The sequence below is a fragment of the Hemiscyllium ocellatum genome, chromosome 3, assembly GCF_020745735.1.
Source record: "Hemiscyllium ocellatum isolate sHemOce1 chromosome 3, sHemOce1.pat.X.cur, whole genome shotgun sequence".
NCBI lineage: Eukaryota > Metazoa > Chordata > Chondrichthyes > Orectolobiformes > Hemiscylliidae > Hemiscyllium > Hemiscyllium ocellatum.
The window spans coordinates 17,148,220-17,167,136 of NC_083403.1; the positions used below are offsets into that span (position 1 = coordinate 17,148,220).

Below are 18,917 nucleotides of genomic sequence, written 5' to 3' on the forward strand. Positions count from 1 at the left end.
GCTAAACTGGTGCACTGTTCAGTTCTACTGTTGTGTTTCCAAGCTAGTTAATATAGTTGAGTTTTTACATAACAGCCAACACTGACTGGGTTAACGTGCAGAACACACTGAGCTCATAAGTCAAACTGACAGTTTCATTTCTACCCAAGTCCTGTAAGATAGCATCAAAGTTCCTCTATCTCCTAAATACACAGCTGACTGGTACACGAGGTGCTACATTTCTAAAGCAAAATAGTGATGTATATAGTAAAAGATTGAAAAGTCCAGTCTAAATTTTCCAGTGATTATCCAGAAATGTCTTGTTAAAAACTTACACCATTATCAAATATAGTTACTAATTTCTGTGCATTCTAAGTTGCTGGAAACTCAGCCATTAAAGACAGTATCTAATTCTGTGAGGCCAGGGTCCAGGCTCAATGTTTACTGAACAGTAGTTGCTGAGTTGGTTGCTGAATTCAACTGAGTTGCAGCTTAAGGAGTCCTGGACAATAAAATATCATGCAGGGTGCTGACCTCGGACAGTGGGCTCCACCATCAACGGATGTTCTTCAAAAGGCTGACAGTGTCAACGGTCTGGGCTCATATTTGGAGGGTGGCCCTTCGGACAGAGTATATCAGCCAAGCAGCACACAGCTTCCAGAAATGTTGGGATTGTGAAAGAGAATAAAATTTAGCCAGCTGTCCTTCTTCACAACACAGTCATCAGCAAATACTGCAACCATCCAATTTATGGGATACACATTGTGAATAGTTGAGGTCCCTGCAATGATTCCTGTGGTATTCCACAAATTGCAGCTTGCCCACCTAAAAATGACCCATTTAGCCACTCTGCTTTTTTCTCTCTAGGCTCATTTGAATGATTTTATTGACTTGTGTATTTTACTGTAAGAATGCAGTAAAATACAGTGAAAGGCTTTCAATTGCATGAAATTAGTATGTCACCCTCTACACCAGGAACTTTTAATTTGCACAGTCCTCTTTGATGTTGCACATTATCAAATGCCTTCTGAAAACCCAAGTACTCAACATTTTCTGGCCATCCCTTATCAATCTTGTTCTTAATTTCTCAAAGAACTCTAATAGAATTGTTCAACACACTTTCCTTCTCAAAAAAAACCAAACTGACCCACACTTGCATCACACTAAGATTTTCAAAGTATCCTACTATTTTAAGTGGCCTCTAGTTTCCTTCATTCTGTAGCCCCCTGCCCCCCAACCTTCTTAAATATAGGAGGCACACCTATCATTTTCCAATCTAATGGCAACCTGCAAGAATTCTGGAAAGTTGCCATCAATACATTTACTGACTCACCAACCATTTCCTTTTAACCTTTGGAATCCAGACCATTTGGTTCTGAGGACTTGTCAGCCAGATGTTCATGTGAACTTATCCAGTTCTAACAATGTTTCAGTACCCTTTATAGTTCCTCCTGCCTTTCACTTCTTGATGATGTCTGTGAGGTTCTGTAGGCCGTCAGTAGCATCAGAATCATACTCCAACACAAAGTACAAACTCATGGCCTGGTATGGGTGGGTTTAGCTAGGAAGGAAGGTTGGATCGACTGAGTTTGTTTTTACTGGAATGCAGGAAGTTAAGGGGGCGACCTGATAGAAGTTCATAAGATTGTGAATGGTATAGATAGAGGGGAAGGTATGAGGCTTATTCCTAGGGTGGAGGGGGTCAATTACTAGGGCACACAGGCCCAAGGTGTGAGGGGGAAACCTTTGAAGTAGATGTGTGAGACAAGTTTTCACACAAAGGGTGGTGAATGGCTGCAACGCACTGCCAGAGGAGATGGTGGAAGCAGACAGAATAGCAGCATTCAACAAGCACCTGGACAAACACATGAATAGGAAGGGAATAGAGGAATAAGGATCCTGTAAGTGAAGATGGTTTTAGTATACAAGGACAAAATGACTTGGTGCAGATTTGGAAGGCCTGTTCCTGTGCTGTATTGTTCATTGTTCTTTGAGGGTATGCCAGGAGCAGCATCAGGAATACCTAAACATGGGCTGTCAACCAGATATTGCTGCACACCAGGGGCCAAACAGCATAAGCAGCAAGTGATAGACAGATCAAAGGATCAGATGTAAACTTGGCCATCCTACCACAGCCAGTTGTGAATGGCAATTGACAACTAACCAATGACCCAGAGGTGGAGCCTCCACTAATATCTGCAGTCTCAAAGGTGATGAAGCTCAACATATCAGTTCAGAAAACAATGGTGAAGTATTTGCTTCCATCTTCAGCTCGACGTGACTAGTGGATGATCCATCTTGGCCGTCCCCAGAGGTCCCCAGCATCACAGATTCCAGGCTCCAAACAATGTGAGTCACTCTATGTGATATCAAGAACCAGTTGGAAGCACTGGAAACAGCAAAGCCTGTGGGCCCTGACAACATTTTAGCAGCAGTGCTGTAGACTGGTGCTCCAGAACACACACTCTTCCAGTACAGGTACAACACTAGCATCTACCCAACAACATGGAAAATTGCCCAGGTCTGTCCTGCACACAAAAAGCAAAATAAATCCAACCCGGCCAGTTACCACCCTATAAGGCTAACTTTGATCATCAGCAAAGTTATGGATTGGCCATGAACAGTGCTACAAAGCACCACTTGCAAAGGATTAACCTGCTGCCTCATGGCTGTGTCCGAGTTCCAACCACCTTCATGATCTTCCTTCCGTATTAAGGTAGAAGTGGGGATTTTTGTTGATAATCACCTAATGTTCAGCACCATCCTCAGATACTGAAACAGTTCAGGTTCAAATACAGCAAGACCTGAACAATATCAAGGCCTGGCTATTAAGTGGCAAGAAATAGTTATGCCACATAAATGCCAGGCAATGACCATCTCTAACAAGAGAGAACCTGGCCATTTCCCCTTGACAGTCAATGACATTACCATCTTTGAATCCTTCATTGTCAACATCCTGGGGGGGGGGGGGGTTATCATTAATCATCAATTGAACAAGTCTAACCAGATAAATACTGTGGCTGCAAGACCAGGTCAGAGGCTAGGAATCCTGAAGCAAGTAACTTACCTCCTGACTCCCCACAGCCTGTCTGTCATCTACAGGGCATTGGTCGGGAGTGTGAGGAAATAATTCCCAATTGACTGAGTTTGAGAGACAGAGGAAGAAGCCTGATTCACATTCACATACTCCCTCACACCTACACATTTATTTATACGTAAGGATTTGGAAAAGGGGTGTAAAGGGGGGAAAAACACCCCACTGGAAACAGACAAAGAGGGATAAGAATGTGTAGTGACCAAGTGAAATTCAAGTAACTGTTACTCACCCATATACTGGTGCTTGTGATGGTCGTTGGATGAAGTTGCCTTGTGGTCCTCCATGACAAGGATATCTTGCCAAATTCAGAGGGGAAGAGTTAACCAGTCCACATCCATATGGCTGTATGGGTGACACCTCACTCACAGAGTCATCTTGGTTATACCTCATGGATGGAGGAAGGAGACCATTTTGATATGCCTTATTGTAGCACTGTTCACACTTGCAGGCTTGGGGAGGAACACTCACACCATCTAGTAACATAGAGATGGAAAAACAAATTGAGACTTAATTGACCAATAGCTGCACTGGAGTAATCAGTATTTACCTGGATAAAGCTTGTTTTCATTGTTGTTGCTGTGGAACCATCCCCTCACCCCTGACACTCATTCTCCCATTTTTACACCCTCTGTCCTAATGCAGGGTGCATTCTGGGTCCAACAGGTCATTGACTGAAGGGTCTACTACTCCTTTCCAAACTCAGAAAAGGACAGGGCCTGTCCTATCACCTTGAGAGGCATCATAGTCAAGGAGGAACCTGCTCTGACACATCTCCACAGAGGCCAGATTCACATCAATGGTGAAGCAGAGGCAAACACTAGCAGAACTTTCTTCTGCCCTGAATCAAGCAGAGGTTTCTAACCACCTCAAACAAGCTATTTGGAGAACAAGTGGAGCAAGTTCAGATCAGCATGAATTTAGTAATATTTATTAGTCAACCAGATCAAAATGAGTCCCTTTACCTTCTCAAACAGTGGCCATCCTCTCCTCAATAGCTCTGACCAAACCTACAGCAGCAAGTTTGACAGGATCAGAGCTACCAGCCCTACACCAGTGCGTGGTGGCCAAGTCTGCTGCAGCAGCAATACCTGTCAGTATCCCATGTCAAATTGAACTAATCAAGGTCTGATAAAGACTTATTTTCACGCGATGTATTTGGTAGGTTTTGACATCTCCAAGTATGCAGATTACCTGCAGGAATCATGATTTGCAGGTGTCAGATTTGGACTGGGGTGTACAAAGTTAAAAATCACGCAACACCGAGTTATAGCTAACCTGTTGGACTATAACCTGGTATAGCGTGATTTTTTTAACTTTGCAGAAATCATGAATTGTTCAGTCAGGATCTGGCCAAGATTTCAAATGCTCATGGTGACTTAGAGTTGCAGCAACTGCTTACTCCTGGCTCTAGTGGAACTGACTCTTGTTAACATCATTGAAACAAAGTATGAATACTTTACTTTCCTAGAACAATGTAGCTGAAGACTTATAATGCAGAACTGGAAACTGAGATAGATGCTGATTCCAGGGAGAGTTTGATATCTTGTATCTGTTCAGTAAAGATAATGATACTTGATGCAGCACTGATTACCATATTACATGAATATCAATACCTTGGTGCATTTTTCTAACATTGTCTTTTGAATGCAATAGATTTAGCTTGCCATGTGATTTATACTTAACAACATCGCAACATAAACGATTTGCTAATTGTACAGTTGGGAAATTCATAAATAATCAAAGGTGACAGATTAAGTGCTAACAGGAATGTTTTGCACACAGTTCTCTCTCCTCCTGAACTTGCACTAATCCATCAAACACCAAGAAGTCTTTTTTCTTGTTGTCCATGAAATGGGAAGAATCCGAATTTCCAGGTTCAAAGCATTTCTGTCCCCATCGCAAAGCTCAGTAAATGATATTAAATTGTTCGATTCCTTCAAAAAGCCGAGATGATTGACTGCTGTGGGAAATTATGACATCTAAAGTGTTTCAGATGAGGATTAAAGAAAGATTTATATTTAAATATCATACTATAACCTCTCTGAGAAACATCTTCAAAACATGCTTCACAGAAGGTACATCTTTTTCAAGAAGCAGAGAGGATATAAATTAAAAGCTGGCATCACAAATTGAGAAAGCTGTTTGAAAGAACTGAGGGGAGACTTGGCTTTAGAAATCGAGCTGGAAGGACACAAAAGGAAGGCAACTCTCCAAACTTGTAAATCATGAGCTAGACAGCAGTTTGAATGTTAGGTGAGTGGTGGGAAGGGATTTAACCTGTCACTGGGTCTGCTATTAATACATGTTAAAAGCCAATTGCTTACAACTGAAAGCCTAGAATCTGGCTTTAATTCCAGTGCTCAGTTCTTCTGGGCTGACTGGAGCTTTCATTTTGAACAAATTTCAGATGGCATGGTGGCTCAGTGGTTAGCACTGCTGCCTCACTGCACCAGGTACTTGCGTTTGATCCCACTCTTGGGCAACTGTCTGTGTGGAGTTTGTACATTCTCCCACATGTCTGTGTGGGTTTCCTCTGGGTGCTCCAGTTTCCTCCCACAGTCCAAAGATGTGAAGGTGAGGTGAATTGGCCATGCTAAATTGCTCATAGTGTCCAGGGATGTGCAGGATAGATGGATTAGCCACGGGAAATGTAGGATTCCAGGGATGGGGTAGGTGGGTGAGTCTGAATTGGATTCTCTTCTGAGGGTCAGTGTAGACTCGATGGGCCAAATGGCCTGCTTCCACTGTAGGGATTCTCTGAAATCAAGCATCAGTCAGAATTGAGGGGGCTGAACAGTTGGAAAGTTTTTAAGTACAGAAGTATGACAACTGCTTATTGATTTTGGGAGTCTGCAGCATAGCAGTAATGTCACTGCATTAATATTCCAAAGGCCTGCTTAATGTTGTTGGGGGCAAGGATTCAAAACCCACTGTGGCTATTGATGGAATTAATATTCAGTGTTTAAATCTGGCATCTCAAACTAATCTCAGGAATTATAGTCATCAGACTAGCACCAACTGCTGTAAAAGTCTATCTGAGGATTCATTAATTCTCTTTCAGGGAAGGAAATCTATTGCCCTTACCTGTTCTCGCATTGATGTGACTTCAGCAGTTCTAATACTGCGAGGGTCTTTGATCTGCATTCACTGCTGTCATCCATCGCAGCGGCTGAATTAAGATCTCTCATGAGGTACAAAAAAAACAGCAACCCCCTCACTACAGGAGGGGGTAAAGTGGAGGGAAGAACCAGCCTCAGCACTGGGTCTACAAGCACCACTGCACCTGGACGCTGGATCACTGCTGATATTGGCAGCTCCCTGGAACAGGATCTCCAGTCAAGTGTTAGAAATCACACAACACCAGATTATAGTCCAACAGGTTTATCTGGAAGCACTAGCTTTCAGAGCGCTGCTCCTTCATCAGATGGTTGTGGAGAACTAAATCGTAGGACACAGAATTTATAGTAAAAGTTTGCAGTGTGATGTAACTGAAATTATATATTGAAAAAGACCTGGACTGTTTGTTAAGTCTCTCATCTTTTAGAATGACCATGTTGGTTTCAGTTCTTTCGTATGTAAATCCCAGAACTTTCTTAAAGTTACTTCTCAAGTGAACTTGAACAATAGGTGCCATGTCAGCCCAGATAATGCATTGAAGGTGTGAGGTGCCCTGTGTGAGGCCGTCTGTGCCGCAATGTTCAGACTAATTCTCATCTCAAAAAGGGATTTACAGAATCTTACATTGATTTCAGCAGTTTTTGAGCAAAATAAAATGTAATTCTGCAAGTACAAATTCAACCCACAAACTTTTATGTGTGTGTGTGTGTGTGCGTGTGCATGTGTGTGTGTGTGGGGGGGGGGGAGGGGGGGAATGAGTGTCTGTGAGACAGTGTGTGTATGCTTATGTGTGTGACTGTGAGTGTAAAGGGGTATAAGTCTGTGAGAGGATGCTTGTGTGAGTTTGGGATTGTATGTGTGAGCTTATGAGAGAGAGCTTGTGTATGACAGAGGGTCTGCTTGAGTGTATGCGCCTGTAGGAATGCGCGTGTGTGTGTGTCTGTAGGGCTGTCTGTCTGTCTGTGAGTGTATGTCTGTGTCTGTGTGTGTGCTTGTCTGTCTGTCTGTGTGTATAGTGCAGTGGGGTCACCTGTAATGTGACATGAACTCAAGGTCCTGGTTAAGGTCAGCCCCATGGATACCGAACTTGGCTGTCAGCCTCTGCTCGGCCACTTTGTGTTGTTGCCTGTCCCGAAGTCCGCCTTGGAGGATGGTCACCTGAAGGTCCGATGTCGAATGTCCTGGACCGCTGAAGTGTTCTCCGACTGGGAGGGAGCACTGCTGCCTGTTGATTGTTGTGCGGTGCCCATTCATCCATGGCCGTAGCCTCTGCTCGGTCTTACCAATGTACCATGCCTCAGGGCATCCTTGCTTGCAGCGTATGAGATAGACAAGGTTGGCCAAATCACATGAATATCTGCCACATACATGGTGGGTGGTGTCACCACACATAATGGTGGTATCCGGGTCAACACTGGCACGTCTTGCATCTACCGTGACAACATAATATGGTGTTGTCCTAAAAGCCAGGCAGTTTGCTGCAAACAATGATCTGTTTGAGGTTTGGTGGAGGTGTAGGGAAGGTCTTGGCAAGTTGCTCATCCTCATCGATATTGTGCTGCAGGCTGTGAAGAACATGGGGTAGTTTTTCAGCTCCTGGGAAGTACTGGACAATGATGGGTACCCTGTCAGTTGCAGTGCGTGTCTGTCTCCTGATGAGGTCATTATGGTTCCTTGCTGTGGCATGTCAGAACTGGCGGTCAATGAGTTGAACATCATACCCTGTTCTTATGAGGGCATCCTTGAGTACTTCCAAGTGCCAACACGTTCCTCCACATCTGAACAGATCCTATATAGCATACAGCTTGTCCGTAGGGGATAGCTGTTTGAATAAGTTTTGGGTGGAAGCTGGAGAAATGAAGCATTTGTGAGGTTACCCGTGAGTTTGCGGTAGAGGGTAGTGCTGAGGTGCCCATCCTTGATGGAGATGCATGTGTCCAAGAATGAGACAGATACTACAGAGTAGTCCGTGGTGAGTTTGATGGTGGGATGAAACTCGTTGCTATCACTGTGTAGTTGTTTCAGTGACTCCTTGCCACTGGTCCAGGGTTACATCACGCTGTAAACTTTTGCAATACATTCTTTGTCTCAAGATCTTATACTCCACAACCACCTGATGAAGGAGCAGCGCTTTGAAAGCTCGGGCTTCCAAATAAACCTTTGGACTATAACCTGGTCATAGAATCATAGAGATGTACAGCACAGAAATAGACCCTTTGGTCAAACCTGTCCGTGCCAACCAGATATCCCAACCCAATCTAGTCCCACCTGCCAGCACCGGGCCCATATCCCTCTAAACCCTTCCTATTCATATACCCATCCAAATGCCTCTTAAATGTTGCAATTGTACCAGCCTCCACCACTTCATCTGGCAGCTCATTCCATACACGTACTACCCTCTGCGTGAAAATGTTGCCCCTTATGTCTTAATTATATCCTTCCCCTCTCACCCTAAATGTATGCCCTCTAGTTCTGGACTCCCCCATCCCAGGGAAAAGACGTTGTCCATTTACCCTATCCATTCCCCTCATAATTTTATAAACCTCTGTAAGATTCCCATCAGCCTCTGACACTCCAGGGAAAACAGCCCCAGCCTGTTCAGCCTCTCCCTATAGCCCAAATCCTCCAACACTGGCAACATCCTTGTAAATCATTTTTGAATCCTTTAAAGTTTCACAACATCTTTTCAATAGGAAGGAGACCAGAATTGCATGCAGTATTCCAACAGTGACCTAACCAATGTCCTGTACAGCTGCAACATGACCTCCCAATTCCTGTACTCAATACTCTGACCAATAAAGGAAAGCATACCAAAAGCCTTCTTCACTATCCTATCTACCTGCAATTTCACTTTCAAGGAGCTATGAACCTACACTCCAAGGTCTCTTTGTTCAGCAATACTCCTAAGGACCTTACCATTAAGTGTATAAGTCCTGCTAAGATTTGCTTTCCCAAAAGGCAATACCTCACATTTATCTGAATTAAACTCCATCTGCCACTTCTCAGCCCATTGGCCCATCTGGTTAAGATCCTGTTGTAATCTGCGGTAACCCTCTTCACTGTCCACTACATTTCCCATTTTGGTGTCATCTGCAAACTTACTAACTGTACCTCATATGCTCACATCCAGATCATTTATATAAATGATGAAAAGTAGTGGACCCAACACCGATCCTTGTGGCTCTCCACTGGTCACAGGCCTCCAGTCTGAAAAACAACCCTCCATCACCACACTCTGTCTTTTACCTTTGAGCTAATTCTGGATTTCCCACACACAAAGCCATGTTGACTATCCCTAATCAGTCCTAGCCTTTCCAAATGCATGTATATCCTGTCAGTCAGGATTCCCTTCAACAACTTGCCCACCACCGATGTCAGGTTCACTGGTTTATAGTTCCTGGCTTGTCCTTACCACCCTTCTTAAACAGTGGCACCACGTTAGCCAAACTCCAGTTTTCCGGCACCTCACCTGTGACTATCGATGATACAAATATCTCAGTAAGAGGCCCAGCAATCACTTCTCTAGCTTCCCACAGAGTTCTCGGGTACACCTGATCAGGTCCTGGGGATTTATCCACTTTTATGTGTTTCAAGACATTCAGTACCACCTCCTCTGTAATATGGACATTTTTCAAGATGTCATCATCTATTTCCCGACATTCTATGTCTTCCATATCCTTTTCCACAGTAAATACTGATGCAAAATACTCTTTATTATCTCCCCCATCTCCTGTGGCTCCACACAAAGGCTGCCTGGCTGACCTTTGAGGGCCCTATTCTCTCCCTAGTTATCCTTTTGTCCTTAATGTATTTGTAAAAACCCTTTGGATTCTCCTTAATTCTATTTGCCAAAGCTATCTCATGTCCCCTTTTTGCCCTCCTGATTTCCCTCTTAAGTATACTCCTACTGCCTTTATACTCTTCTAAGGATTCACTCGATCTATCCTGTCTATACCTGACATATGCTTCCTTATTTTTCTTAACCAAACCTTCAATTTCTTTAGTCATCCAGCATTCCCTATACCTACCAACCTTCCCTTTCACCCTGACAGGAATATACTTTCTCTTGACATTCATTATCTCATTTCAGAAGGCTTCCCATTTTCCAGTCGTCCCTTTACCTGCGAACATCTGTTTTTGAAATTTCTTGGCTAGTACCATCAAAATTGACCTTTCTCCAATTTAGAACTTCAACTTTTAGATCTGGTCTATCCTTTTCCATCATTATTTTAAATCTAATAGAATTATGGTCGCTGGCCCCAAAATGCTCCCCTACTGACACCTCAGTCACCTGCCCTGCCTTATTTCCCAAGAGTAGGTCAAGTTTTGCACCTTCTCTAGTAGGTACATCCACATACTGAATCAGAAAATTTTCTTGTACACACTTAACAAATTCCTCTCCATTTAAACCCTTAACATTATGGCAGTCCCAGTGTATTTTTGGAAAGCTAAACTCCCCTACCATAACCACCTTATTATTCTTACAGATAACTGAGATTGCCTTACAAGTTTGTTTCTCAATTTCCCTCTATCTATTAGGGGGTCTATAGTACAGTCCCAATAAGGTGATCATCCCTTTCTTATTGCTCAGTTCCACCCAAATAACTTCCCTGGATGTATTTCCGGAGTAACCTCCCTCAGCACAGTTGTAATGCTATCCCTTATCAAAAATGGCACTCCCCTTCCTCTCTTGTCTCCCTTTCTATCCTTCCTGTAGCATTTATATCCTGGAACATTAAGCTACCAGTCCTGTCCATCCCTGAGCCACATCTCTATAATTGCTAATGTATCCCAGTCCTGTGTTCCTAACCATGCCCTGAGTTCATCTACCTCCCCTGTCAGGCCTCTTGCTTTGAAATAAATGCAGTTTAATTTACCAGTCCTACCTTGTTCTCTGCTTTGTCCCTGCCAGCCCTGACTGTTTGACTCACTTCTGTTCTCAACTGTACCAGTCTCAGATTGATCTCTTTCCTCACTATCTCCCTGGGTCCCAACCCTCCACCTTACTAGTTTAAATGCTCCCAAGCAGTTCTAGCAAATTTCCCTGCCAGTATATTAGTCCTCTTCCAATTTAGGTGCAATCCGTCCTTCTTGTACAGGTCACGTCTACCCCAAAGAACTTCCATTGATCCAAAAATGTGAATCCTTCTCCCCTGTACCAGCTTCTCAGCCATGCATTCATCTGCTCTAAATTCCTATTCCAGCCCTCATTAGCTTGTAGCACCAGGAGCAATCCAGATATTACTACTACTCTCAAGGACCTCATTTTTAAATGCCTGCCTAACTTTCTGTAATCACCCTTCAGAATGTCAACCTTTTCCCTTCCTGTATCATTGGTTTCAATGTGTACAATTACCTCTTGCTGGCCCCTCTCCCTCTTGAGAACATCCTGCACCCTCTCTGAGACATCCTTGATCCTAGCACCAGAGAAGCAACACACCATTCTGATTTTTCACTGCTGGCCACAGAAATGTCTGTCTGTACCTCAGACTAGAGAGTCCCCTAACACAATTGATCTCTTGGAATCCAATCTTGCAACCCTCATTGCATTGGAGCCAGTCTCAATACCAGAAACTTGGCTGTTCGTGCTATGTTCCCCTGAGAATCCATCACCCTCTACATTTTCCAAAACAGCATACTTATTTGAAATGGGGATAGCCACAGAAGACTCCTGCATTAACTGCCTATCTCGCTTACCTTTCCTGGGGTTAACCATCCATGTGACTGTATCTGAGACTTTTCTCCTTTCCTGTAATTGCCATCCATCACATCCCCTATCTCTTGTAAATTCCTCATTGCCTTTAACTGTCTCTCCAAATGATCCATTCTATCTGATAGGATTCGCAACCAACGGCATTTATTGCAGGTATAATCCTCAGTAACACGTAAGGTCTCCCTCAACTCTCATATCCGTCAAGAAGAGTATCTCACTCTGCTAAAGGCCATTTTTGCTTCTTTCAATCTACAGACCCAGAAAACAGCACTGTCTTATTCCTCTACAAAACACTACTCCAGGTTAAATTAATACTTATGGCTTATATTTTAAGGTTAATTAGGAGACATATCTCAAGAAAACATATAATCAAGGAAGAACCCACTTTACTCATTACTGCAGACTTACTGTAAGACATGCTTAAAATATCATAATCTCTGTGTCTGTGCTGTGACCTCTCCTAAACAGGTTCCTCCAAGATTAGTTGTGAATTTCAATGTTTGTTAACTTTCCCAGACACACTCCGATGTCCAGCAATACATGAATTTAAACAGCAAGACAGTAACTGCAGGTTCACTGCTGGATCAGCTAGCAAAGTGGGTTTCTTTCTCTCTGTCTCTCTTGCACTGACCTCAACATGTGCTGCCTTTGTCTGTCCCTCTCCCTTTTAAAAGTGCTGTTGCTTTGACCTTTTTTTCCTCCAAAGTTCCAAAACAATGCAGGAGCATATAAAACAGTAACTGCTGACCTCGATAAAGGAGCAGCTGTTGAAACCAGATTTTTTTTTTCCCCCCCATTCTCCATTTAGATTGCCCAGAATGGTGTTGTGTGATTCTTAACTTTGTACACCCCAGTCCAACACCGACTCCTCCAAACCCTGTCAGGTGAAGCTGGCGTGCATGTACTGTCAGTGGCCGTAGAAATCCCCACAACCCCACATTCCTTCACCACCATCCCTTTGCAGCCGTATACTGTCATGCTCCCAACCAGAGAGTTAATGTGACTTGTGTTTAACTGGGATGATTATCTTCAAATGGAATTACCCAAATAAAGAGTACTGTACCTCTTTTCCAAATTGAATATTCTTAGGATTTGGTTGGAAATGGAAGGCCAGACAGTAGTTCAGACCTGAGCTATCTAAATACAGTTGTGTTATTGTCAGAGTATGCTTTTTTAAACCAAAAAGTACTAAAGATAAAAAACAGGCCTATTCCTGTCCCTACACTCCTATCAACCATTTAGGGATTCAACAGAAGTGAGCTTTGTAAGATCAAGGTCATCTTTATAAAAAGTGTTTTTGTCAATGATTACAGCCTAACACTGATATCTAGCTGAAAATGTGTTGCTGGTCAAAGCACAGCAGGCCAGGCAGCATCTCAGGAATAGGGAATTCGACATTTTGAGCATAAGCCCTTCATCAGGAATGAGAGAGAGTAGCCAAGCAGGCTAAGATAAAAGGTAGGGAGGAGGGACTTGGGGGAGGGGCGATGGAGGTGGGATAGGTGGAAGGAGGTCAAGGTGAGGGTGATAGGCCGGAGTGGGGTGGGGGTGGAGAGGTCAGGAAGGAGATTGCAGGTTAGGAGGGCGGTGCTGAGTTGAGGGAACCGACTGAGACAAGGTGGGGGGAGGGGAAATGAGGAAACTGGAGAAATCTGAATTCATACCTTGTGGTTGGAGGGTCAAGGTGAGGGTGATAATGATATCTAGTACAGTAACTCAAATCATTTAACACCAGGCATTGCTTAGTGAAATGAAAATGTTTTCAATTATTTATGCCGGATATTGGAAGGAGGTAAAATATTTAAGGGAGAAAGGTTTTGGATGGCAGACATTGCTTTTCAGAAAGTGTAATCTGTGATACATCAAATGAACCACGGATGTCAAAAAGAGTATTTTAACTGTAAAATGAATCACATTAGTTATGAAAAGGGAGCAAAAGGAAAGCAGCAGTGACATGGTTGATTTCTCTCTATGATTGCTCTGTTTAATCTCAGAACAATGTAACAGACAACAGTAAATCCAAGGAACACTGAAAATGTTTGGGGAAGGTTGAAAAAAATGAAAGAAATTCTGGACCTCAAACCTGCCAGAGAGAGACTATCAAGATGGAGGAGGGTCAGTCATTAATAAAGCCAGTCTGCTACCTAACTACAAAGGTATTATCTCCCTAAGAACAGAGATTAAATATTACAATAATAACTTGGACTGTGGGTTTTCTCTTTATTTTGAGTAGATGAGTCTGTAACATTGTGAAACAGTGTGTTCAGCCAGCGATTCCATCCGATACCAAGGTCATTAGTCATGATGTTTGTGGCATTGTGTGCCTTTTAACATATTAAGAGAAACAAATGTATTTTGTAACTAGCAACTGAATGGGAACGTGGAGGTGCGGGGGTGGGGGTGGGGGGGGGGGGCAGAGTTGATGAACTTAGTTTGAATGAAAGCGTGTTCACTCGATAGCAGATGGAGGGGTGGCCTTGAGAGCTCAGATACAAAGTCACTAATGTTCAGAAACACAGGTGGGGAGGGGAATTTTTATATCCCCTTTTACGATTTTGTGGTGTGTATTTACAAGAAACAGAGTCCTTTCCCTAGACCCTGGACAAAGGAATTGACTGCATCCATGTGAATGAGTGGGTGATTCCAACAGACTGAAATCACGGACTCTTTCAATGAGGTCAGAATCACAACAACAACTTACATTTATACAATACATTTGTATTCAAACATTCTGAGGCGCTTGACAGAATGTTTGTAAAACAAACAATTAACATTGAGCCGTTTAAGGAAATATTGAGTCAGATGACTAAAAGCATGGTCTAGGTTTGGTTTCTTAAATGCAAAGATGACATGGAAAGACCGAGAGGTATAGGAAGGGAACTGGGACCTTGGTAACTGAGGCCACCGATAGCAGAGAGATCAGATCTGGACATTCTGCAGGGGACAGCAGGGTATCTCAGGAAAACATGGGGGAGGGAGGCTGTAAGAGGTGACAGAGGCAGGAAGTGGCTAAGGCCGTGGACAATTGAAAACAAGGATGGGAATTTTCCAATCAAAATGCTGCTTTGACTGGGGCCAAATTTATGTGAGCAAACACGGAGATGATGGACGATCAGTAATGTGTCCAAATAGAATATGGGTTGCAGAAATTTGGATGGCCTCAAGTTTTCGGAGATTTGAATATGGGAGAAGGCCCTGGAATGATTTGAAACAGTCTTGTCTGAAAACAAAGGAGCAAGTTCAAGGGCTACATTGTCAAAAACTCTGTATTGGCTTATCACACAGCTGTCACTTGACAGAACTTAAGATAAAGTGTCTCCTGACATCATGGTTTTATAATGTGCTTTCTCTGCAAGTGCACTGATGGTAGCTGATAAATAACCATCTGTGTGTGTTTGCAAAAGCAGGACGCATGCACAAAGGTAGACTTGCACTTTGTTCAGGATTGTTCATGAGCTCAGGGCACCCCCAAAGGACTCCACAGCCAAATGAAAGGCTGTTTTTTTTTCATATATGATGTTGCAAACATTGTGGGAGAGTCAGAAACACAGGAGACAAATTGTGTACATCAAGCAACAATGTGATAATGACCAGATATTGTCTGTCTTTTTGTGGCAAATTTGGTGGTTGGGAGGGCATGGTGGAGTTGCTAGGGAAGGGAAGAGATCAGGCAGGTGTGAAGTGACTTAATCCATAGTGTAAAATTCTAGTTTCTCCCCAACACTTGCCTTGCTCCACCAGCAAGTTGTGGTTTCTCACATTCCAGTCTCTCTTTGCACATGTGTACATGCGCCTACACTATCTGTGTCAGAGAAATCAGCATCTTACTTCAGAAGACTGCAATTCAGCCCCTTCCACTCACTCTCCTTCTCTTCATCACATTCAAAAAGTAAGGTATTTCCTTCAAGAAATTTGTATCAAGAGTGCAAAGTACTACAAGCAGAATCAAAAGTTTATACAAGGTATTCACCAAAAACGGATACCCGCGCAATTTCATCAACAGATGCCTTAGGGAAAGACAATGAAATGAGGACATGCCACAACCCAAAGGACTGGCCACACTCCCATACATCAGGAGCATTTCTGAACTGACAGCCAGACTGCTGCGACCACTAGGACTCATAACAGCACACAAACCAACAGCCACTCTCAGACTACAACTCAACAGGACAAAGGACCCGATACCCAGCAGGAGCAAAACCAACGTAGTGTACAAAATCCCATGCAAGGATTGCACAAAACACTACATAGGACAAACAGGAAGATAGCTAACAACCCGCATCCATGAACACCAACTAGCCATGAAACGACATGACCAGCTATCCCTAGTAGCCATACACTCAGATGACAAACAACATGAATTCGATTGGGACAACACCACTATTATAGGGCAGGCCAAACAGAGAACAGCCAGGGAATTCCTAGAGGCATGGCACTCATCCACAAATTCTATCAACAGACACATCGAACTAGACCCTATATACCAGCCACTGCAGCAGACAGCAACTGACAACCGGAAGCGGCAGATTCAAACCAGTATAAATGCCGGAGGAATCAGCACAGAAGCGCTTCACAGGAGGCTCCCAAGCACTGAAGATCTCACCTAGAAAGGGGACAAAATGTTTGCAACAAAAACTCCCAGCTCGGCGAACAGAACCACAACAACGAGCACCCAAGCTACAAACCTTCTCACAAACTTTGATCAAAAGTTTAGTCCTGACCCTGAAATTATTGAAAGTGTTGTTGTGTGCAAGAAGCAGATAGGATGACTTCCTGATTGTGTTATCCACCCTGCCATCCTCACTGACACTGACAACAGTGATAGCATTTATCTGGGACGAGTGAGTTAGCCCCACAATCAATTATCATGTACTTTTGCCCACACTCTCTTGTAATGCTATTACATTTAATCCTGTGGCTGAGACACACTCCATTTCTAACTGCCCAAACTGCTAAAAGATATTGTACTCTCACATCATCTCTTATCATTGTAAACCTCTTGACAAGAATGCCTTGCCATTTTTAGTATTTATCTTCATTCCAAATAGCTTTCTATTAAATACTTTATTTTCTTTACACAATATAGATTCCAGTAATGCACACAATCTAGTTTGCTATCTTTCCCCTAATTCTATACTCCTTCATGTTTTTGGACAATCTGCTGTGCAATACCTTGCTGCTGTTGCTTAACAAGAAATTCAACGAGACCCTGGGCTGAGATAGTGGCTGGTGTCAGTTAAGGTTGAATTGTTGGCCAGGATCCTCGGAAACTCCCTGCTTTTCAATGGATAGTTTCACAAGTTCTTTAAGATGCAAGAGGAACCACAGGAATAAGCGAGGCACTATCTTGGTTTAACAGCTCCCTCAGAGCACAGTAATTAATGCTCTCGTGCTAAGGACCACACCGTGAAAACAAAAGACACCATCTGCCATTGCAGGTCATAACCCAGAAAACTAATCAATTAAACAGGCCTGTTCAGCAGTAAATCTATCACTGTGGATTGTCCCTGTGTAAATGTTTCCTGCAGATAAAGCTGCTAAAGTGTAACTACCTTCTATCCCAAAGAATGCGGGCACAGCCTTGTGGTACAATGGCATAAACACCGTCATGCAAATGTAGTCAAGCACTGAGAGAAACTTTCCAGCCACAGGTCAGTAACTATAAGGCACTGATTTAAGGTAATTGGCAAATAAACCAGAGTTGATATGAGGATTAGAGATTTGAAGCATTAAAAATTATTATGTGGAATGAACTGAACGATTAGTGGAAACAGATTCAGTAATAACTTTCAAAAGGGAATTGGAAAAAAATACTTGTAAAGGAAACTTTTGCAGGATTGCATGGTAAGTAGCAGCACAATGGGCCAAATGGTTAGATTCAAAGTTTGTGCGAAGATTTGTAGCTCGGGTGCTTGTTGTAGTGGTTCTGTTCGCCGAGCTGGAAGTTTTTGTTGCAAACGTTTCGTCCCCTGGCTCATTCGACGTGACGGCACTGTTCACTTCGATTGACAAAACCCTAGCCAGAGAAACAATAGCCAACCTACTGGACATACAGAACAGAAAACAGGAGGCGGAACCTATCAACAAAGACGGCATACTTAAACTACTGGACTTATGCCTCACTACATACTTTACATTCAACAATCAGATATACGAACAAATCAACGGAACACCCATGGGATCACCAATCTCGGGACTCATAGCAGAGGCAGTTATGCAAAGGTTAGAACAAACAGCCCTACCACAAATTCAACCCAAACTCTGGGTCAGATATGTCGATGACACTTTCGTAATCATCAAAAACACGGAAATAGAAAATACACACCGGATCATCAACGCCACACTCACAGGCATCCGATTCACGAGAGAAGTAGAAAAGGATAGCCAACTCCCATTCCTAGACGTGATAGTACAGAGAACACCGAATGGAGAATTCACCACAAGGGTACACAGGAAAACAACACACACAGACCAAGTCCTAAACTACGAAAGTAACCACCCCAACACACACAAACGAAGCTGCATCAGGACACTATTCAAAAGAGCTACAACACACTGCAATACACCAGAACTGCAAAAAGAGGAAGAGGAACACCTATACAAGGTATTCGCCAAAAACGGATACCCAAGCAACTTTATCAACAGATGCCTAAGAGATAGACCACGGAACGAGGACATGCCACAACCAAAAGGACTAGCCACACTACCATACATCAGGAGCGTTTCAGAACTGACAGCCAGACTACTGCGACCCCTAGGACTCATAACGGCACACAAACCAACAGCCACGCTCAGACAACAACTTACTAGAACAAAGGAGCCAATACCCAACATGAGCAAAACTAATGTAGTTTATAAAATACCATGCAAGGACTGCACAAAACACTATATAGGACAAACAGGAAGACAGCTAACAATCCGCATACATGAACACCAACTAGCCACGAAACGACACGACCAGCTATCCCTAGTAGCCACACACTCAGACAACAAGCAACATGAATTTGACTG

At 43.2% G+C, this 18,917-nt stretch overlaps 1 protein-coding gene across 3 annotated transcripts in view; it reads right to left on the reverse strand.

The window, feature by feature from the left end:
• The window catches only part of traf3ip2a (TRAF3 interacting protein 2a), a 93,601-nt gene that overhangs the window by 26,777 nt on the left and 47,907 nt on the right, over nt 1–18,917 (reverse strand). For all 3 annotated transcript variants that reach the window (XM_060855873.1, XM_060855872.1, XM_060855871.1), the window contains one exon: nt 3,306–3,549. In XM_060855873.1, coding sequence (XP_060711856.1) covers nt 3,306–3,549 — 244 coding nt within the window. The remainder of the gene's footprint in view (nt 1–3,305; nt 3,550–18,917) is intronic.